Below are 23,093 nucleotides of genomic sequence, written 5' to 3' on the forward strand. Positions count from 1 at the left end.
ACCAGGTTACCGATAAAAAAAAAACTTTGACAAGACTCAATCAAGTCATTGGATCAAATTTGGATGCTTTGTATTTGGCTGACTAGAAAAAACTGCATCGTTCCTAAATCCAAATTCAACTGGTCACTGTTAAAACTATATTGAATTAGTAGTTTATTTTTTTTTTTTTAAAAATTACACCATTTCAAAAACGTTTTGCAAAAACATTTTAAAAGCTTTATTATTTTTCATAATTATTAATCGGTTACCAAACAGCAACTAAATATGCTGAAATCTAAACTGGTTATTATCATTCATTCATTACGATTCACTTCATTTCAAAATCAAGCAAAGAAAAATAACCAAACAAAATTACATTAAGTGAAAACTTTTAAATCTTCCGTCTTCCTATTAATCCTTTTATTTATTAAATAAATAAAATGTTTATATTTTTAAAAAATATTAAATATATTTTTTACTTTTTATGTTTTATTTATAAAATATTGAGAAGATTAATCATCAACTTTTATAGCATTGCTCTTAGTTAAACTTATAAAATTTATTTCAAGATGTTACGCAGCATCAAATATAGCAGTATTCATTTGTAAGCTCATGATTTCACATCCACTTCTTGAACAGCCCTAACACACGATTGATTTATAGAAGTTGAAGCAAAAATGGTTTCTTTTAGGAATTGTTTGGGTAAGCTTCTTTGAACAACATCTACATAGGCTAAAATAAGAAACATGAATTTCTCATTAGCTAACTTATAAAAACTCTCTTATAATTTTTCTAAAATATAAGAGAACATCTACAAAATAACTAATAGTTAGTGAAGAATTCATTATAATTTATGAAAAAACTCATCTCATTAATTCTTCTTATTTTCTTCTCCTAGAAGAGCTTCTAAAGAAGCTTAGCTTACCCAAACAGATCCTAATTCTTTTGAGTTGAAGCTGTGCTGCTAAACTCTCCAATTTATATGATGATAACATACATGAGATAATGAAATATAATGTTGGTTGCGGGATTAAGGACCCAGAGGAGGAAAAGATCACAAATTTGATCTCTCTCATTAACAAAAACTAACGATTAACATTTGTCAAGAAAAAAAAAATGTGATGATAACAAACAAAAACTCAATACATTTCAAACCATGAAGTGATAAGAATGAAGAAGATAACCAGAAGCAAACCACACCTATATCATCTACAATGCAGAGTGGAAATCCTTTTAAGAAAAATGGGGATGCTATAACTAAAAAGACAAGTTGCAGAAGTAGAACTAACTGATAAAAAAAGGAATTTAAATGCAAACGATAAAACAAGCTTGATATCATAATTAGCACTTAGTATATAGTTTCTCTCGCCACAGTCGACTTTTGTACAACTTGCAGTTTAATACTTTAGCAAGTTACATCATTATGTTATAACCCCCAACCGTCTGCCTATCAAAACAAAAAAAACAATCATCTATAAACAGTCATACTAAAATAATCATAAATAAAATCAAACCATGTTGCATTAGACTACAATACCTGAACTGTCAAATCAGAGTGCATTCTAGCTATCATAATCTATTTATATGCAGCCTTGGATCCAAGTAATTTTGATTAGAAATATATACTACATCAAGATGATGTTAGGACTCCCCAATACCAAATAAAGCCAAAAACAGGCCATGTATTTACAGTGGGGACGATGAGAGTAGCCATTGCAGGATCAATCAAATGCTATAGGAATGAAATTATCATCGTCTAAAAGCATATCAATATCAATCAAATCCTCCATACCATCAACTGTCTCTTCAGAATTGATCAAACCCTCGTTAGATGCCTGCCAGATATCAAACAACTATGAGCATATCATTAAGCCAAACATTAAAGTGTTTAGACACCTGCCAGATGTTAACAAATACCTTGGTTTGACGGAAGTCCTCAACAACATTTAGCAGACGCCGGTATTGAGCACGTGCCTCTGGATACTGAGCCATGGACTTCACCCTTGATAGGGCCTTTTGGATCTTTTCTTCCTTTTGTTTCCGTCCCTCCTTGAGATAATCATAATCATCCTCTTTCAGAGAATTATTTTGTTGATCGGGGACTTCATTAATGACATTTGGTCGAAATCCACGTAAACCACTACCCTTGCGCCTCCAACGTAATATGATCTTCTCCAGGATTCCCACAGACCAGATGATTGGTTTATACTGTTTCCTTACTTGGTGACCTCTTACATGGGCCTTGACACCACAGATTTCAACAGTCAGTGGAAGCATGTGCCAAGTGCATAGGGACACAAAAAAAAAATGAAAGATAGGAAAAAAAACCAAAAAAAAAAGCAGGAAAATCTCTGAAGTAGTCATATTTTCTTTTTGGGAAAGGGAGCCAGGTGGAGGTTACATTGGAGGTACAAGTAGCAAAGTAGGGGAAGGGTAAAGTTGCTTGGCAAACATCAACTTCACACTTAAGTCTTAAAAGACTCAGGCCAGAGATAATTGAACTTAAAGCTTTGGGAAGTCACTGTATCTTTTCTGGTAGCTTCCTAAATCTTTTTTTCTTAATTTTTTGTGAATATAAGTTGTGTCCTCAAATTGAATTTTCTACTTTACAGGTCGTGGCAGGAGGATAAGGAAGGACTTTTAGGCAACAAGTGCTATATATGATATCTTTTGGTGTACTTTCTTGGGAGTTAAATGCTTTTAAGGCCCACTAGGTGCGCAAGCTCATGATATGATGAATGTTAACACAACACCAAATCACTAAGTAAATGCATGGAATGATGGAAGGAAGAACCCAATATAAAGAACATTTTACTGCATGCTTTCCTCACATTCTGGATTGTTTTCTCCAGTTTTTGTTTTTGACAATCCCAATGTGTGATCCACATGTATACACTAGTTATAGTAGGAGCAAAGAGATGCAAAAGTTTAAGAAGCATTTTTCCATTCTTATCCAGAGTTTTTATCAATCAAAATCTTCAATGCAATCAATTCTCCACCTTTAATTTCCAAAATAGCAGAATAATTAGTAAGATGATTTGATGAAAAATTAAGACCATCTAACAATATACATGTTTACTTAAAAAAAAGTCCAGAATAATAAAAATGAAAAATCAAGTAAAAAGAACAGATCAATGAACCTGGATTTTAACAACTCTTTGACGAATCATCAAGAATTCTTTTCTCTTCTTCCAACCACGAAACTTTTTCTGTATCTGTACTGCAGCAGCATTGGCTAAACCATCTCCTTGTCCAGATTTGCATGCTCTGGAAGCTAGAAGGGAAAGTGCTTGCTGATCTGACAATCCAAGCTCATCACTTTCATACTGAGTTAACTGCTTCCTCTGGAATGACTGCATTCTGTATACTTGATGTATACGATCAGCAGCTTGTGTTGCATTACGCACAGCAGTAAGCGAATCCTTGAGGCAGAGATCTGGCATATCACCAAAGTGCACGGGTGTTGCAGATCGTTCTGAAACTGTCTGCACCGCTTTCATTCCTGAAATTTCTTGCCGACCACCTTTTTGATCATCCATTGTGAGGGTTTCGAGGTGGTGAGTTAATGAAGACTCGGCAAGAAAACCAGAAATTCCTTTGTGCCCATAGCTAGAGGCAAGATCTGCAGCTGTTCTACCTGCTGGAGATGAGGGAGATGGATCTGTCAATGCTCCACAATCTGCACCCATGGAGACAAGGACAGCAACTGTGCGCTCTCTGATAAAAGGACAAAGAATAACAAGAAAAAAAATCATGTTATGCTGAACATAATATATTTGAGAAAGTCAATGCTGAAAGCAGATTGTGATTTGCCTTTGACTAACCAAAGCAATTGCTCTAGGGATAACTCTAAGTTAGCTAATTTACTATTTTACACACACAATAAAAACTGAAGCAACGTTTAGAACTAAAACAATCTAAATATTAGGGGAGGGAGAGGAGGGGAACAAGTCCATTCATCTAAAACACTGGATATTTCTTAACCACACTTTAAAGAAAGAAACTTAGATTTGTTTCATATGTTGCGGTAAATGAAGGTTCAACAAGATTAACAGACATAACTTATGTTCAACAAACTGTACTCAATAAAGAGGAAAAAAATCTCAAGGAACCTTACCTGCCACAGGATGCAGCCCAATGAAGAGCTGTCCATCCATTCACATCTCGGAAGTTGATATTAACTCCAGCAGATATAATTGGATTTATGGCCCAATCATAGCCAAGAAAAGCTGCTAAATGTAGCACACCTTGCCCATCCTCATCTAATACATTTGGCCCTTTACCACTCTCAGTTACTTTGTGAAGAAGCCATGAGTACAGCTTCTCTTTAAACTGCTTGTGAAACAGATGCTCCTTCACCATGTGTTGGGATATATCCAATTCTGTAGTCACTTCATCCTTAATTGAATATTCCTCCACCTCTCTCAGTGAAATGAGCTGAAAAATCAAGTTTCTTTTCTCCATATCACCCTCAAAAGAATGATTTGAAGGGTCCACTGGCTTTAAAGAAAGAAAATCCTCTAGTCGCAAATGAAGCAGAATTTCAGAACTGTTATAAAAATCTGCAAAATCTACATTTCTGGCAAAGCCCTCTCTGAAATCGAATTCCCGCACTTCACTACAAGCTAACCTATTGGAACATGTCACATAGAAAGGGACCCGTCCAACCTTATGACGCGGAGCTTGACAGCACAAAATTCCATCAGCTAAGACCTTGGCGGGAATCTCAACTTCCCCAAACATACAGGACCAGTTGCAGGTTGTCACCTCTGGTTGACTCTTCAAAAATGATCCAATAATCAACACCTGTATAGTTTTGAACAGGATAAGATGTCAATCAAACTACATCCTATTCTTCTTCATTTTATCTTGCAATAGACTCAATCTCAACTAGAAAAAGAAGTAAAACCATTAATCATATATAACATACAAAAGGAGAGGGGGAAAAGAAGGAAGAGTGTCAGATGTGTTATGAAATACCAAGATGCAGAAGAAATACAAAAATAAATACAAAATGGAGGGCATTACAAATTAAAAAATTAAGAGCAAAAACTGCAAATATCTGACTAGGACAAGCATTTGATATTTGAGGAGAAAAGAAAAAGTTCTTATGGTCAATGAAAATGACATGTATACATATTAAGTACTTATTCATATAATAACTAATAGGAAGGGAGAAAAGGAGACCACAGAACCAGTAAACAGTTGGCAGAAAAAAATTATTTTTTCGATTGTAATGGAATCTGACATTTTTTAACAACAACAATAATAATAATATAGATTTTCCACAAGATCAGTACCTCAATTTCGGACTCAGCATAAGCCCATTTAGGTGAAAAATCATTTATACTAAACAGTTGATCTTGAGAGAGAGATGGGCTCAATGAGGTATCATCTATCACATGCTGGCATTCATCTGTACTCCATGAAATACCAGGTGAGGACTGCATATTCAAATCAGCCACCTCTCCAAGTTCCTTAGTAATCCACCGAGAGAAGCTATCAACCTTCTTCAGGCTCTCGTCTTTGTCCAATAATGTGCGCTTCACTGTTAAGCCATAGTTGATAGTTTCTTCATCAGGAACTTTATTTGCAGAATTGGATTTTAGTGCATGTTGAGATTGTCCATCTTCAAGCTCTTGTAGATAGTTTTGCTGCATAGGCTGCTCTTTTGGTTCACCATTAAAACTGTACAGGATCGCAGCACTTTCAGAACATGCATTACGAGTTTCATTCCCTAGTAAACCGGTGCCATAATCAGATCTAAATTGCAGACCAAATGTCTGGGTTTGGGTTAACATTGGCATGCCTCCTGAATTGTCTTCAAAAGGAATCTGAGTCAAATTAAATAAAAAAATAAATAGTTATATTTTTCAGCAAAATCTCATTAGTAGTAGTAGTTTGAAATTACATATAAGAGAAACCAAAGTTAAAAGTATCAGTTTCAAATTAAGCAATCAAAAAATACAATTGACACCAAGCCAACCCCCAGTCATTTTTTTAAAGCCAACAAATTAAAATATATTATGAAAACCAACACCCAGTCATGGTTACCCAACAAGTTATTTACGAAGAGTTCAAGCAAATAAATACCTATCTCAACAAAAAGATTGGATACGGATACATCTGGAGAAAGTTCGAGTTACTAAAAAAATTGTAATCTGGAATTATGGCTCTTAGAATTTGGGTTTGGTTTTAACTCAACCCTACAAAATCGGCTTATAAGGTGAGAGTTACCCCCCACTTATATACTCTATCTTGACACTATCTCTATGCCGGACTTGGGTTTTTCCCAACAATAGCATTTCTAGACTTTCAGAAACAATTCAAAACCTTTTAATATGACAAATGCAGCCCGACACCAGATAGTTAATATATTCATCATTAAGTTAAACTAAAATTATTAATGAAAATAGCAGTTCAAGTGTGCACAAGCTTTAGTCCCATAAAACTGTCAAATTATGTCTTTTCCATCCTCAAAAATAATAGCCGTATATGTGAGATAATTCTACTGATAGATATACTATGCGGTAACAGTATGTACCTGCCAATTTGATTGGAGAGACTGAGAGCTCTCTGCTACCTCAGTGAGACCACTTTTGCTCATTAAAAGGTCACTAAAAATGGTATGTTCTTGTTCAAGGACATCTCCCATTGAACTAGATGGAATGGAAGGAGATGATGCAAGAGAAGGATCATTATGCAATTTGGCAGTGCTTTGCAAGACAGTGCTCCATGTTGCCACGTCATGTGTTTTCTGACCATCAATATAAGCAGTATCATTTCCTCTAAATTTATCCCCATGAACAACAGGGATATAATCCGTTCCAGAAATTGATGACTGTTCATAATCACCTAAAAATATTTTAAGATATATATATATATATATATATATATATATATATGGGGGAAACACATGTCAAAGGTTGCCTAATAGAAGTTATAATATACATGTGAGACAACAAAATTGAAGAAAAAGGAGGGAAGGTAACCTGAAAAGGGATGAATAAGATATGAACTGTTCGAACCAGCACCAATCTTTTCCGTCAATGGACCATTCCCACTATGTTGTGACTCATATAATGGGCGCAACCCAGAACTTGCTTGGTGGATATCCTCTGGAAAGAATTATGATTAAATCATTTAAGAGTGATCAAATGGGCCAAATGCCAAACTATTACACAAATATTTGTTGTAACAGTACACCAAGATAGTTAAAGACTTGGGGCATGTTCCAATAAACTTCTCCATAAACACTTATAGGAGAAGAAAAATGAAATAAGTTTCTCCATAAGCTTAAATTAGCTTATGCATAAGTTAAAAATCATCTTTTAGAGAAACTAATATGAGAGAGCTTCTACAAATTAACTTATACATAATCTAATTTTAGCTTATGGAAAAGCTCGTTTCATTTTTCCTTCTTATTTTCTTCTCCTAAAATTGTTTATGGAGAAACTAATCCAAACAGGCCCTTAGCATATAATTCACTTCACAGACCATAAAAATTTTGAACCCTTGTGAAATAAATTTAAGCAGAATTACCAGAATCAGCATCTTCACGTAAAGACATCAAACTGGTTGTTGGGCTCACGGAATCTGTACTCAGAGAAGGAACACTGCTATGATGTGTGGGAAGGCTAGACGATGAAGAAGTTACCTTTTGGGAATCTGATGGGATCTCATCACCTTCAGTATTTACTACAATATTTTTGTTACCCTGAGAAATAAAAAGCCAGAAGAAATATATGAATAAGTCACCCATGCACTCAAGTCAATCAAGATCAGAACTACAAAACACATATTCTTCTACATTGAACAGCTTCAAATTCTTTATGCTTGATCGCAACAAGAATATGATAGAAATAGATTTCAAGATCTTTTAAAAAAGGATGGTATGATATGACCAAGAGTGCTTTTATCACCATGCCAAAAGCTTAAGATGTTGGCAGAGGTGCAACTCTTGACTCATAACACTGCAGAAATAAAGTTATAACTTGTAATTGATAAAAACACAACCATTGGTAATAACAAGAAAGTGTAATAACAGCAAAAATATAAACAAATGAGCAAAATACCTTAACTTCCAAGTAATGGACAAATACTATGTGCATCATATCCCTGCAATAAAAGAAAACCATATTCTGATTAATTGTAAGAAGACAAAAAATATTTAAGTAGATGTACATTGAAAACTCAAATTAGCTAAGATGCAGCAAAATATTTGCAACCCAATAACATTAAAAACTGTTATAACTTATTAGATAAAAAGGAAATTATATTAGGGAGAAATAAGTGGATTAGTGGGTAACAACTACGGATAGGATAAGAAATCTTTCAAAAACATTAAAAACAAAGGAGAACAGGGAAGAAGAATGCAGTAGAGCTTCTCAATCGACATGCAAACACCAAAGAAAAGCCAAAAATGTAGCTCTATTCACTAAGTTTGAGGGTAAAGAACAACCTTAAAAACTTGTATATGTACATTTACATGAGATATGACAGCAAATGCACCAATGCAGTACTTGCTAAGAAACTTACAAAGCAACAAACACATGAAATATGAATGTACTTTAATTTCCAAGGCATATTACACAATCTTGTATGTAAATTCATACTCACGGTTCAAGCATCCAGTAGCTTCGCCTTTGAAAATTTTCATTTTCTTCTCCATGGGCATAGTAGCAGTGCAACACATCAACACTTCCAATCTAAATTTGCTTAAATGATGTTACAACTCCAGTGAATAATTGCATAATGGTATAAAGACTTGCTTTCCAATTGGAAAAAAAATATCCAATCATCCTATATATATGCTAGTCTTACAAAAATTTGATTAACTACAAACTCAAAACTGAAGCAAATTATAAGCTTACCTTCAACTTTTCATGAGCTTCTTTCACAGTTTTTCCATCCTTTTTCTTTCTCCAATTATGCCCATCCTTTCTAAAGTATCTCAAAACTTTTCGATCAAAAAGAAAAAGTGAACCACCTGAAATCATGAAATACAAGTCATTAAGTGAGGTCTTAGTAAGCATGAAGTAATGATAGGAATACAATTAGGAGCTAAAAGATGGATTGAAGTTAACAACAACACAAGATTTTAGCAAAACAACAAAATACTATTAATAATATCATTAAAACTACTGAATTGCAAAGTTAATTCAATAGGCATATCAGGAGCTTTTTTGCTACCAAACTTCATGAAAAAATATTTACTGAATTACCCAATGTGCATGTATTCCTTGAACTGAATATATAGGATCTATTGGAACATGAATACCTTAAGTTCAGATAAAGCAAAATTAAAATGCTTGATACATCTTTAAAAGGAATTAAATTCAGCTAAGTGAACCCAAGGAGGGCAATACTCCCATGTTGAAACACATTGTTAGGCACCTAGAAAGATGTTAATAGTTTCGGCCAAAAAGTTCATTTATACCAAGTTGCAACAAACACATCATTGAAAATCAGTATTGGTGTAAGCTTCTTGAACAATTCATCCAATGCATACATGTAAAAAATTATATAATAGTATATACAGGTGCCAATTAATTTATCAGTAACATGCAGTAACCATACTTGGTGGCCTGTTATGAGGCTCTGATGTGATATGAAACATCCGATAATTACGAAGAATTTCACAAATTTCTGCAGGTCGCAACCATCGATGCTGGGCTTCAAATTGTAATTGCTGAATATCTGCACATTGATATAAGGCATTCAGTTAAATATTTGATTTTTGAATTATATCACATACACAAATACGCAATTATTCAAGCAAGCTTAAATAATCAAATCATGGCCACAAAAGTCACATGCATCAATAAGAATATTTTTGTTATAGAATCAAAAAGAGAAAGATAAACTGACATGAAAAGAACACCCACATTGTCAATCATGAGTCCAATATTGAGGTCAAAGTATCCAGTACATAAACTTAGCAGCCTATTAGTCCCCTCAAAAATCAATTTATCTACTAAATATACTCCTTTCAACAGAATCAGTTTGATTTTAGTCTTTTTATGTGATTATGTGGAAGAGCTTGTGTTAAAATTAGTTTAAAATCAAAATGTTGTGGAGTTTTTGTCTGAAAAGTTGTTTTGAGCAATGTTGTCAAAATCAAGATCTTACACGAGATCAGGAGGGGGATGAAAGATCATAAATCGAAAGATCCTACCAAAAGAGGCAAAATTATATATGAAGATATACATGTGATAAAAAGGATGGATAAGGAAAATATCTTGTAAATGATATCTTTGAACTAAACTTAAACTGAAAATATATATTCATAGATTTATATAGATAGCTTCCCTTATGTTCATATTAACCTACATAATGTACGTGTTATGTACACAGGATAACTTGACAAATACTGATTTTGTTAAGGGTGATCTATAGATACCCTGTTATTATAAGTTAAAATAAATACTGCACAGTCAAAGTGACTACAATTTTAGGGATTCTTGATAACTATATTAATTGTATACAGAGAATGAGAGAGGCAGAACCGCAGAAGAATATGCTTGTAATCAACACAGAGGTAAGACACAAGACGCAAGGCACAGCAGAAGAAGGCAAGAAGAAGAAGAACACCAGCGTAATATGGCAGTGACAAAGCAAACAAGAGCAAGACTGAGATGAGGTGAAGCAAGCAAGAGTCTGAGAGTGTGAGAGACTGAAAATCAGAGAGCAATAAGAGAGGGCATCTGAAATGCGTCAGGTCCAGTAAATGGGATTCATTTCAAAACCTGATCCAGAGGAAGATGGAGATGCCACAGATTGTGGAATCTTGGACCAGGAAAATTGCAATTCAAAAGTATCTTGCAGTAAAACAACCCTGCAACCAATCATGCACGCATGAAAATCATAGGATCATGCAATCCTGCAATCTTTAACGCAATTTTGACAAATTTGGTTTTGAGTAAAACTAATGAAATACAAGCAGACACTACATGATAAGCATCCAAACACTTAGAGAACCCACGCTTCAAAGCTAGCAACCAAGGGGGGGGGGGGGGGGAGAACCAAGGCACTTAAGTCCTTCACTGAGCATCTTATACTACTCAATGTAGAAATTAGGCGCCCCATAATACCCAAATCACTACATCCTCTTCTCTGATCCAGCTAATGATTGTTTGCAGGTATGGCCAGAACCCGCCAACCATTTTCTATCTAACTCAAAAAAATAATATGTCAATCATCTGTATGATAAATATGTACAACCTCAAGAAAACACCAACAAGTTAAGGTGTAACATCATATCCTGAAAGGAGGTATTGGCTTGCTTCAAAAAATTAAATCACATGTCAGCTACAAACCTTCAGTTTAACTTTCACTTTTGATGGCTATGTGTAAGTTTGAAGTAAATACAAGGCTAGAGGTTCATGATAGCAACTCACCATTTAAGAGAGAACAAATGAAAATCTACTCCACTATTTTTGTCTGAATGAAAATTGTTGATTCCACTGGGCTCTTCTTTTAGCCATCAGATCTCTTTATTTATAGAACTAATTTACCGACATGGCCACTATCTATGTTATAATTTGAAGCAATGTATCCTTAAATTCATTTTTTCTTTCCCCAATGAATCTTCATTTAAAGTTCAAACTTCTTTGCATACCATAAAAGGAAGCAAGAACAGTTGAAACAGCAGCCTTACCTTACCATACCAGGGCTCAACATACATTCATGTCAGACATTATCAAATACCACTTATCTGAATCAAACTTTTTCTTTTACATTTTGCACCAATAAGAATAGGATTCATAAAAAATTTGAAAAATGATATCCTTTAATTTTGTCTCCATGAATAAATCTAACTTTCTAAAAATTGATGCTTCTTTCAGTTTTTCTCTGCAAGGAAAATCCCTCAAATGCATGGTGCTTTCTACATCCAACTAAATCGTTTTGAAATTGTTACAAATTTGACAATACTAGCTTTAGTTCCTTTGGGGGGATTGGAGCTGCATCTTAGTTAGTTTCACCACAAAGAGGAAGTTATAAGGTTGGTTTGGTGGTAAAAGGAGAAGGGAGGGAAAGGTTGTGGGTTTGATTCCCTCAACTAACAAAAAACCAACAATTAACAATTTTGCCGATAAAAAAAAAAAAGTTTCACCACTCAGAACCCGAACAAGTGGAAAACTGATGCAGTGAAGCAGTACCTATCAATGGTTCATGTCGTTCAAACCTAGTGCCAAAGACACTTTAAACATAATTGGACTAAAAAATATCCCTAAATAGTTATTTCCCCCAAATCAATTGGGCACAATTTTTGTCAACCTCAGTAAGGACCGAACGTTAGGTCCATTCATTAGCGAAGTCATCATTAGTAACTGAAACTAAGTCCCAACAGCAGGAACCCACTAAACGAAGGAAACAGAATTCAATAGCTGAAGCACCATGACAAGAAATCGCGTCGAAAAAAAACAATTAAATTCGCAGGATCGAAGCATTGAATGAGAAATTATGAAGCAAAAGAAAAAAAATAATTAGAAAATGACCTAATGAACGACGCAATCCGTAAGAAGCACCCTCCGCCATGGCGAAGACTGAATCTGAGATCAACGCGAACGACGAAGGACGACAGAGACTTTTCTTTTTATCCTTTTTTTTCTCTCCTGGACTGTTTCTCAAGTCTCAACTGACGCGATAAAGTGAAAAACTGATAGAATGAACTTTTTTCTTTTTGTTTAAATGTTGAAGCTTTTGTTATTATAACTTTATATCATTATTTAAATTATTTATTATAAATTTAAAATATAATTAGAGAGCTTAACTAGCTTAATCCAACATATAAAAAAAAGTTTAAAGATTATTTTAACTTAATTAATGATTTTAGATATATTTTTTTACCTGTAAAAATAAAAAATAATATTAAATTTATAATAATTTATGTATGATATGATGTTCAACTAATTAAGTTAAATTTTTTTATCTTAAATTTAATCTTAACTATCTAATTGCATCAAATATTCATAAATTTTTATCATTTATATTTTTTTTTCCTAACTCGTGTAAATTTACTTTTTTTTAAGATACTTTTTTGGGTGTTAATGAGACAACTGTGTCATAGAGAAAATTTATTTAAAGATATTTATAATATGTAAAAAACTAAAATATAAATTATATATTCAATATTATAATAACATTTATTATAATTTAATTATGTTTAAAATTATTTCTTTATTATAAATTTAATTATAAAAAATAAATATTTCTATTGAATAAATATATATTAGTTAATATTCCACTTTAAACCTATGAAATTTATTCATGAATAAGTAACCCCAAATAACAAAAATAACAGATGGATTTTCAGATCAAGGTCATCAGAAAATCCGATCCGATTATTTATTTGTCTATTAAAAAACGTCACTTAACCGGATTTAAATTCTCTCTATTTTTTTCCTTGCATTTTTTCATTACTAAACTTTTGACAAAATAAATGTTACTCTTCATAAAATAAAATGTGTGTCATCTTCAATTAATTTATATTCCAAAAAGTTTATAAAACGAAAGAAACAGAGGAAATGAAAGAAAAAGAAAATGAAGAGGTTCATTTTCCATTCAACTATTGGTCTCAAAAGTCAAAGTCAAACTACATCTAACAATCTTTTTAATATTTTTTTTCTTCTTTTACTTTTTCTTCGCATAATTTATTTTACTAAACAGTCTTTTTCTGCTCGCTTTTTATATCTCTCCGTTAATAATTGTAAAATATTTATGGAGAAGTATTTTTACTCTTTGGAAAATAACAAAGCGTTCACCATTTTTAAAAAAACGTTGTTTCTCCTCACTTTATTTCAATAACTTTATATTCTGGAAAATTTATAAGAATGAACGTCTAAATAATATATATATATATATATATATATATATATATATATATATATTATAAAAAGTTATTGAAATTTAATTTAAAGAAAAATAAAAAAAGCATATTGAAAAAATATAATGAAACTTTTTAGACGATTAAATATATAGATAATAAAAAAATGGTTTGACATTGAGTGATAAATTATTTAATAGGTCTATATTCATTTTATTAGTTGCTTCCTCTCATTAACGTAGTCTGGTGTGGAGTGCACGATTTTCATTCCAGGATTGGATCCATTGGGATGATCACGGGTTAGGTTAATTCAGGGCTTGGAAGACATTTTAATCTAAACTAATTAATAATTAATATTAATTGGATGGGATTGATTTGTTTTTATCAACAAAAAAAAAAAAACGATAACTCGAACCCAACCAGCTTGATTATATTCGGGTTGGTTTGGACAGAAACATTAAAAATAATATATATAAATTAAAGAAAATCACAATATTATTTTTATATGTGGCAATAAAAAAACATTTATCAATTAAGTTAAATCTTTTGGTAAAAATCATAATAAAATAAAAGAAAACTAATAAATAATATTAAAAGTAAGAATTATAAAATTACACAATCTAAAGAATTATGAGATTAAAAAAAAATTATATATATATATATATATATATATATATATATGGGATGTTTATGAGTTAGATTGACTTGAGTTGCATTAATTAAATTTAAATATTTAAAATTTATTTTACATTTTGTAAAAATTAAATTTTTAATAATAATTTGTTTTTACTTATACTTTTTGTAAGTATATAATGACTAAATACACTCAAAAGAAATTAAATTGTAATAATATGTTACTAATATAATTAATAATTTGAATGCTTATACGATATTTTTATTTTAGATTGAAATAAAAGTATTGTATTAGCATGAGAAAACATAAACAAATTCAATATAGAAATATAAACAACTTTAAAAAGAAAAAAAAATCATGGATGGTTTAATTTAATAATTTAATGAACTATGTGAGCTAAAAATTAATATGTTTTGTATTTAATAATTAACTTATATATAAAAAAAATAATTGTATGATTTGAGTTTGATCGGATTGAAAAAAAATAGAACTCATTATCCAACTCATATATGATTGGATCTTAATCAGGTTGGGTTGGATTCAACCTAAACACGTAGAAGACCCAACCTAATATAATTGGGTTATGTTGGGCCACCAAGTTGACTTGAACTTGTGAACACCTCATATATACATATATATATATATAAGTTTGAGTTAGCTCGAATTTTGCAGGACTCAAATATTATATTTGAACAGAAGTCACCGAGTTTGTAATTTTTAAATCCAAACTAAACTGATAGTTCAAACCAATCGAATATTTTGTCTTTGATTTTTTTTTTCGGATTTATCTTGTCATTAGTTTGGATTGGACTTATAGTCATGACCCATACAACTGACACAAGATCTAAAATATATGTCTATGACCAAAATAATCTAACCGTATTAATTGTTTGGCTGAAGGTCTACAAGACACAAATAATTTAACATCAACAAATTTATAACTTTTTTTCTTTGGTTTAGTTTGGATTTATTGAATCATTGGTTTGGATTGGATCCATAGTCACTCCTAAGATCCATACAACTAACACAAGACCTAAAAGTATATCTATGTCCAAAATAATCTAACCCTATTAATTGTTTGGCCCAAGATTTACAAGAACTAAATAATTTAGCATCAACAAATTTATATTATTTTTTAAAAAAAATGATAGTGGAATTTTAAGTTATTTTGTCTAAATATATGTTAAGTAACAATGGAGTATCTTTATTTATTTTTAAAGGTTAGATGACTTATTTGATCATTTATTTTATTTATTTGGTTTAGTTTGATTTTTTTATCTCTTAGAAAGTTTAATTTGGTCATATATATTTTTGAAAATGACCAAAATGATTATTCCGTCAGTGGAAACTTAACATCATTAATGAAATTAAGATATTAGCGATTTTTAGTCGTCATTATTATACCATTTACAAATTTGAAAAACACAACCATCTTCCCACATTCAAGATTGTTCTCCTCTCATCTATGCCTTTCAACAACTTTCTCACACTATAAATCATAAACGAAGATCTCAAAAACCTAGGTCAAAGTAATAATCCTTCTTAATGTTGGCCTCCAAGTCAACCCAAGCTCAAACGCATGACTTCATCGAATTGAAATTGTCGAATGTGCCTCTTTCAACAAATGATTCGTGCTTTCCCTTCTTCCTCTTATTCTTCTCTCTTTCTTCCATCTCTCATTCGATTTGAAAGATTCTAGAATCTCATTCTAAGAAGGGAGGAGATTCTCTTGAGTGCGATTTTCCTCTTTCTTATTGTCGTTTGGTGGCGACAACTATGTCGTTTTATGGTTGAGTTGGGAATTGACGACGTCATTTATGATGGAGATGCTAGTGGTGAAGCTGGTGGTGCTGAGCCATTGAGAGGTGATGGTAGTTTGGAGAGAGGAAGAGCCTTTACGATTACTGTTGTGTCACGAAGGAGGTTTGCAACAACAAACTCGAATGCAAGATCATGTGCTTGAGGTACTCCTTGCAAATGTCGAGGAGTGCGAGGATGTCGTGCTGCATAGGGAGTTGGCCCTTGTTGACAATGGAGGTAGGAGCAGAGAATGAGGTAAAAAATTAGATTGAACCCTGATTGAGAAATTAAGGAGTTGTTTTGAGTTAACTTTCCATCATTTTGAGACCATTCATTCTTGTTTTTGGAACTATACATTCTTGTTTTGGATTGTGAGTATGGTTGGTATTCTTGATTTGAAGATTTTTCTTGTACGTTGTTGAGTTGGAGATGAATGGCGAAAGATGAAGGAGGAGGAAGGAAAAAGAAGAATAAGAATAAGATGAATGGAAGAAAAAAACTTATATTTTCTGGTGGTTTTTAACTGTTATTATCTTATTTTCAATAATGGTGTTAAGTTTACATTGACAAAGGATCATTTTGTTTTTTTTTTTAACATAGAAGACCAAATTGAAAAAAATAAGATGTATGACCAAATAGGTCATTTGGCTTTTTTATAATCACAATATTATCTTTTATATGAAATTATTCATTTAAAACATCATATTATGTATTAATAATATAAAGTAATTTTACATTATCATCCAATCATAATCCATAATATATGATAAATTTGTTGTCTTTTATAATATTTTAAAATTTATAATAACAATAATTTATTATTAGATAATAATATAAAATTACTTTAGACGGTCAATTCATGAGCATTAAACTCTTTAAACATTATGTTAGGATTATTTTTTTCAATTAAAATTTGTGTTTGTTACAACAATTAAAATGTTTTATAAATAAGTCTCGAAATATTATTTTTTATCCGCATAAGACCTAAAATTATAATATTACTTTCATCGAGTCACATACAATTACTATTTGATGAGGAAAGAAAAAAAAATGAAAGACTTGACAAATATTTTTACTAACAAAATTTAACAACTAACATGTTTATAAGAAAAAATATAATTACTTAAATAAATTAAAAACTAAGAGTGAGTTTTAATAATGAATTTTCCAGCGTGCATTTTTATTATACGTATTAAAAATTTATTATTCATTTGAATTATTTTGATAAACGATAAATTTTTAAACTAGTAATAACTATTGTAGCTTTTTATTCAGTTTGTTCAACCTTATTTATTAAAAAAATGCTTATTTTAATTAAATATTTTTTTTTAAAATTTTAATATATTTCATTTAAATTATTTTTGCTTAAAAAAATAACTTTCTATTTATTTTAATAAGTAAATTCTATTTACTTATTAAAAAAAACACTTATTTTAAACTGACTTTTATTTCTATATTTTACGGATGTATCATAGACGATAACAAAAGAGTTGAGTAATTGGTCTTCCCTGGTTGAGGTTGTGAGAGGTGCTTCGTGTCCGTGCTAATAATGTCTTCTTCTCTTTCAATTCCGATTCCATTTCCGATCGCAATGGATTCTGCGTCGTCTTTGACGGTGACACAGATAGCGCTTTTCAAACCTCTGAAGCAGAAGCATCATTTCGTCAGAGGCAGAGTCAGTGTTATTAGACCACTTCATCGCCGCCTCAACTCCGTTTCGCCTCCGCGGTGCTCTTCCGCCGGTGACGACGCCGTCATTACTCTCCATGTTGGGGTTTGTTTCACCTCTTCTATTTCCATTTTTCTGGAACGGAATCAAATCAAATTATAGAAATTAAAATTCACTTCTCACTCTTTCTAGGGAATGATGTGCGAGGGATGTACAAATAGCGTCAAAAAAATTCTAGAAAGCCGAGTAAGTAATAGATATAGTTACAGTTTTATTTATCTAGTTTCAATTTCAATCCATTACAGTTTCTTATGCTATACTCCCTCCTTATGCTATACTCCTTCGCGTATAAAAGAAATATTTCACACTTATTAAGGAATTTGTTATCTTTATTAAAAGTAAAAGTATGTGAGTCTCATTTAAAAAATAAACATTTTTACTAAAGTCTTTTAACTTATTAGATGAATGATATTTTGATTTTTGAAAATAGTCTCATTAAATAAGACATGAGTAGTTGAGATTAATTTATATTTGAAAAAAAAAAATACTTTTGTTGCTTATATTCGAGAGGGAGTATCTTTGAATATAACCTAAGTTTATGTTTGATGATTAATGGAGTGGACTGTGGACAGCCGCAAGTGTTATCTGCTCATGTAAATTTGACATCCGAGACAGCAACCGTTTCCCTTGTGCCTGAACAAAAAACTGCACCAGATGGTCTAAAGCAATTGGGGGAGGAACTTGCACAGCATTTAACTACATGTGGTTTTACTTCTACCCTTCGAGGTATGGTATTTTTTTTTTTTTTTTTTGTGGTTGTCCAATGTTGCAAATGTCACTGTATTTGGTTTTTATGAAGTTTTATGCAATATAGAGAGAAGTGCCAAATGGGTGTTTTTGTAAAAATAGGATATCCATATATCTGTTTTTCTCCTCAACAAAACAAATGAAGGATGTTGGAAAAGGTGCGTGAATATTGAGGGGATTTTGTAGTCATTTGATTCCTTTTCATGTGCAATGTTTGCATTATTTTCTCCTCAATCTGCCACTTAATAATCTCCTTTATTGATACTTGGAACATTAATAAATGAGAATTTGAAAATCCTTCTATGTTTTGTGGCTGGTCTAATTTTCATAAAATTGCGTGCTTCATTGGTTTTTCTTCGTTTCAATATTTTACTCCTCAGACCATCCCATTTTAACAGAACTGATAGTAAGGATTCATTATAACGTCGTTGCAATATCCGTTACCTCTTAATATTACTAATTAAAATGTTAGAGAACAGTTTGAGACTTTGAGTTTCTATATATCTGTCTTAAAACTCAACTTTTCATCACTAGTAGAATTGCTAACTAAATGCTATGTTGTTGCTCATAGTTATACCTTTGAACTGCTAGATACATGCACTTAAAATACATAAACATGAAATGTACCAAAAGAAAAGAACTTAAATATGATGATGGACATTTTCTTCCCTTAGTATGCTTGTTGTTCACTTAGCAATCATTATGCATTTTCGATACTATTATTTGATTTACATGACCCTTGGTGGGTTAAGTGACAGATCAAGAAGATAGCAGCTGAAGGAGTTCTTATTACATCATATAAAGGCAAAAGAGTGGTTATCTGGAGTCCATGGTATGTCCTTTAACGGATTAAACTGTTATAAAATCTTATATACTCGTATATAAGATAGGTTTTAAAACAATTATTGATGTTATAAGTTATCCCTTCTCGTCAATAGGTGAGTTTCTGCAGCCCCTTAGGCCTTAATGGTGAATATTGGAGAGCCATGTCTGTGCGTGCCTGGTGGCCCTGCATGTTGTAGAATTTGCCCATAAACTAATGTAATACTATTAGCGATCTCTATTCATAAGAGAGCACTGTTTTTGTCAAGAATTTCGCGGACTCAATTCATGCGGAGTTTTGTTGGGATTTATGTCTATGATGCGTATGACATTTTGTGGGTGATTTCCATTTTTCATGACAAATGATTTCTTCTAGATGTCGATAATAAACGAGTCAATATGAAGATGTTCACAGCATACTTGAGAATTAAAATCAAAGTATCAATGCCCTGGATGAATGATACATTCTTTGGCTAACTTAAAGTGAGAATGATGATTTGAATAGAGCATTGCTATCCTTAAACAAAACTTGTATAACAAATTGATACTTTTTAAAATTTGAGTCAATTTATAATAACTATAATTATATTAAGGACTAAGGTCAGTTTATTAATACTAACAACTAATGTGATTATAATATTGAAGGTTGTTGTATATTATTTTATAAATGTGTTGTTAAACAGAGATACTCGATTATTTTGTTGTAAAATTAATATTTAGTTTTTTTTCAAATTTTTATGTAACCAAAATATTAAAAAATAAATAAAACTGGCAGTGGAAGCAAGTGAAAAATGGTTATTAAAAAAAACAAGAAATTAATATGATTTCTATGAATCAAAAACAGTAGAGTAATATTGTGAATTAATCTAATGCCTAATAAGAGCATTGTTTTTCTTTTAAAAAAAAGTAGAAAATTTTCACAGAAAAATCTTTGAATGACTTTTATGTCCTTTATAATTTGGTTGAGAGAAATGAAGATAGAGAGATAAAAAAATGTAGATAATGATGCATTTTCTTTCATTTGATTGTAAAGAAAGTAGGAGAGGAAAAAGAGAGAGAAGTTTACTTCTAGAGATATTTTTTCATTCTATTTTTCTAACTATTTAAATTTCAATTTTTTTCACCCATTTCTGTTTCCACTATTTCAATGCAAGTCTACATAAAGTTGTGATCACTTCTGCAGTGCTTTCTCAAAAAGGTGTAAAAATACTAAAATAGTTTATAATTAGCTTCGTAAACCCTGAGTCCTTCCTTGGCCTTATACCTTTTTTTTTTTTTTTGACAAATCCTTGGCCTTATGCCTGTTGACAAAAATAAAACAAAAAGACGTTTTTATTAAGAGGGTAAAATACATTACTATTTCACTAAATTATCCCCTTAATGAGGTGCTAAGTAGTCAATTCCTCTAAATTATTTCGCTTAAAAAAAGTAGTCAATTGCAAGTTTGCGACGGCACGTTAATATATATATATATATACACTGTAACAAAAAAAACGTAAAAAACCTCATTTTTTTTTTCACATAAAAAGGACCTCTTTTTCCTAATCCAATGCAATTTCCACACAACATAATTCTTTTGGTACAGCTTGAGATCTTCGAATCGGTTCTGTTTAATATTTTTTTGACACATCACGTGCCTTCACCAACAGTATGACCTAGACACACGGTGATTCACGTGTCATAACCACTTTAAGTACATTCACACAAACCCAACTTTGGTAGGGTTATTAACCTTTTTCTTATGGTCATGTAACACAACATCTAAACCTAGCTACAAACTGCAAACCTTTCACTTCGCCGCCGCACCAAATAGAAACAATTCCTATCTCTCAATGTAGCCATAAACTTCTTCAACAGACGTATCCTTCATCCTTTTGTCCCATTTTAATTTCTTCTTCGTCCATTCATCTATCATCGTACACTCCACTTTTTTTTTTTTTACCTAATTTCTGTTGGTTACCATCTTTCAATCTCCTGTCCAAGCTTGTCATGCGGTCTCCTCCACCTGTATCCTTCACCCAACAAACAGGTGCACAGTTTAGCTGTAAATTGTTGAAGATCTCATCTTATGAGGATCATTGAATAGATTGTCTGTGTTTCTTTTTCCATTGTCGTCGTCGGCCATGTGCATCAATCTCTTCCCAAAGTGGATCATGCTGATGAATCTTTCAACAACCATGATTTCCTTGATTAATTATATAATAAAGTCTCTGTCTTAATGGTGACATGACTTTATTTTATTTTATATTTTTTATATTATATTTATCTTAATTAGAAAAAAAATTTGTAAAAAAAATATTTATAAGAATGATGAATGTATATTCAAAAATTTATTTTTATGATTTTTTTATGATTGAAGTATATGTTTTTGTGAAAATTTTATTTTCATAATTAAAATTATGTGCTTTTATTATTGTACAAACATGGTATCATAATGTATACAAGAATTTCTCTTATACCTGTCTATAAAATTTGTATGTATAGATCAATGCAATGCATGTCAAGAATTTATTTTCATGATTTTTTATGATTGAAGTATGTGTTTTATACAAATTTTATTAGATTTTAATTATATGGATTCAGGCGTGTGAAAAATATTATATTTGGGATGTGGATCAAATTAATGTTTTTTTAAAAAATAAAAAACAGATATAAAAAAAGCAAAAATGCTAATTAGTATTCTAAGATCACTAATTAGGGAATAAAAAAATGAATTGATTATTTTTGGAATTAATTAGACTTAATTGTATATTTTATTTTAATTTTTGGTGAATTTTATCTTAATATTTTTTAATTGATACATTTTTTTCAACTTTTAATAAATTTGTAAATTTTACCCCGATTTTTTTCATTAATAAGTATAAAAGTTGGGATAAAATTTGCAAAAAATGAAAAATTGAATGTAAAATTTGTCAAAAAAGTAATATATTTGAGATAAAAGTATAATTATGTTAGGAAAAAAATAATAGAAAGTAAAACTTGTAAATTTCTTATAAATTAGAGGTGAAGTACACTAGATTAATTTGTTGGGTTAAATTTTTTTTAAAATTAAAAAATTGAGAGTAAAAAACAATGAAGCCGATTAATTAATATGTTCAGGTATAGGTATTGTTAATTGATAGAAGGTATTGTTAATTTTTTAAACATATATAAATTTAATAAGAAAATAGACAATTATTAAGAGGCCAAGCTCTCTAATTAGCCCACCGTAAACTCCATTATAAACAATCCTACTTTATAACAGATGGCTTTTCTTTTTAGATAAGCTTATTATTGATGGCTTTTATCTCACCATAAATTTAAAATTGCGCTATTTTTACTCACAGATTATTGAGGGCCTTTCCCTCAATATTATTGTTGAGGTCAAAATTATCAATGAAAAAGTCCATTGTCAATTGTATAAAAAAATTAATACTTTCACCCACTTATTACTGGTTAATTGTAGAGCATTTAGCGCACTAACCCGACCCGGTCGTACAATAGTAAAAAATAAAAAATATTAATATTATTAATAATAATATAATAAAATTTAAAAAATAAAAATCTTAACTCTT

The 23,093-nt window shown here is 31.1% G+C and overlaps 2 protein-coding genes across 4 annotated transcripts; one reads left to right on the plus strand and one right to left on the minus strand.

Moving 5' to 3' along the window:
- Positions 1–1,104: 1,104 nt before the first annotated feature.
- Positions 1,105–12,646, minus strand: LOC114422186 (calmodulin-binding transcription activator 2). 2 transcript variants are annotated; one of them, XR_003668641.1, is made up of 14 exons: positions 12,480–12,646; positions 9,559–9,678; positions 8,853–8,968; positions 8,599–8,687; positions 8,055–8,097; positions 7,522–7,696; positions 6,972–7,097; positions 6,524–6,834; positions 5,280–5,813; positions 4,097–4,785; positions 3,120–3,696; positions 1,897–2,220; positions 1,517–1,814; positions 1,105–1,426 (listed from the first exon to the last, which is right to left on the minus strand). XR_003668641.1 is itself a non-coding variant. In XM_028388408.1 (13 exons), exons 1-13 carry the CDS (start codon positions 12,517–12,519, stop codon positions 1,701–1,703), a joined length of 3,258 nt encoding a protein of 1,085 aa, XP_028244209.1. In that variant the 5' UTR covers positions 12,520–12,646; the 3' UTR covers positions 1,214–1,700. The 2 variants fall into 2 exon arrangements, 1 of the variants encoding a protein (XP_028244209.1); XM_028388408.1 differs by having other exon boundaries at positions 1,214–1,814.
- Positions 12,647–17,701: 5,055 nt separating this feature from the next.
- LOC114422187 (copper-transporting ATPase PAA1, chloroplastic-like) lies at positions 17,702–19,956 on the plus strand. 2 transcript variants are annotated; one of them, XM_028388409.1, is made up of 5 exons: positions 17,702–18,015; positions 18,103–18,156; positions 18,543–18,696; positions 19,470–19,549; positions 19,656–19,956. In XM_028388409.1, the coding sequence occupies exons 1-4, from the start codon at positions 17,791–17,793 to the stop codon at positions 19,493–19,495; spliced, it is 459 nt and encodes a 152-aa protein (XP_028244210.1). In that variant the 5' UTR covers positions 17,702–17,790; the 3' UTR covers positions 19,496–19,549; positions 19,656–19,956. The 2 variants fall into 2 exon arrangements, with proteins under 2 accessions (XP_028244210.1, XP_028244211.1); XM_028388410.1 differs by having other exon boundaries at positions 19,476–19,549.
- Positions 19,957–23,093: the final 3,137 nt, after the last annotated feature.

Source organism: Glycine soja, chromosome 8 (assembly GCF_004193775.1).
Source record: "Glycine soja cultivar W05 chromosome 8, ASM419377v2, whole genome shotgun sequence".
Lineage (NCBI taxonomy): Eukaryota > Viridiplantae > Streptophyta > Magnoliopsida > Fabales > Fabaceae > Glycine > Glycine soja.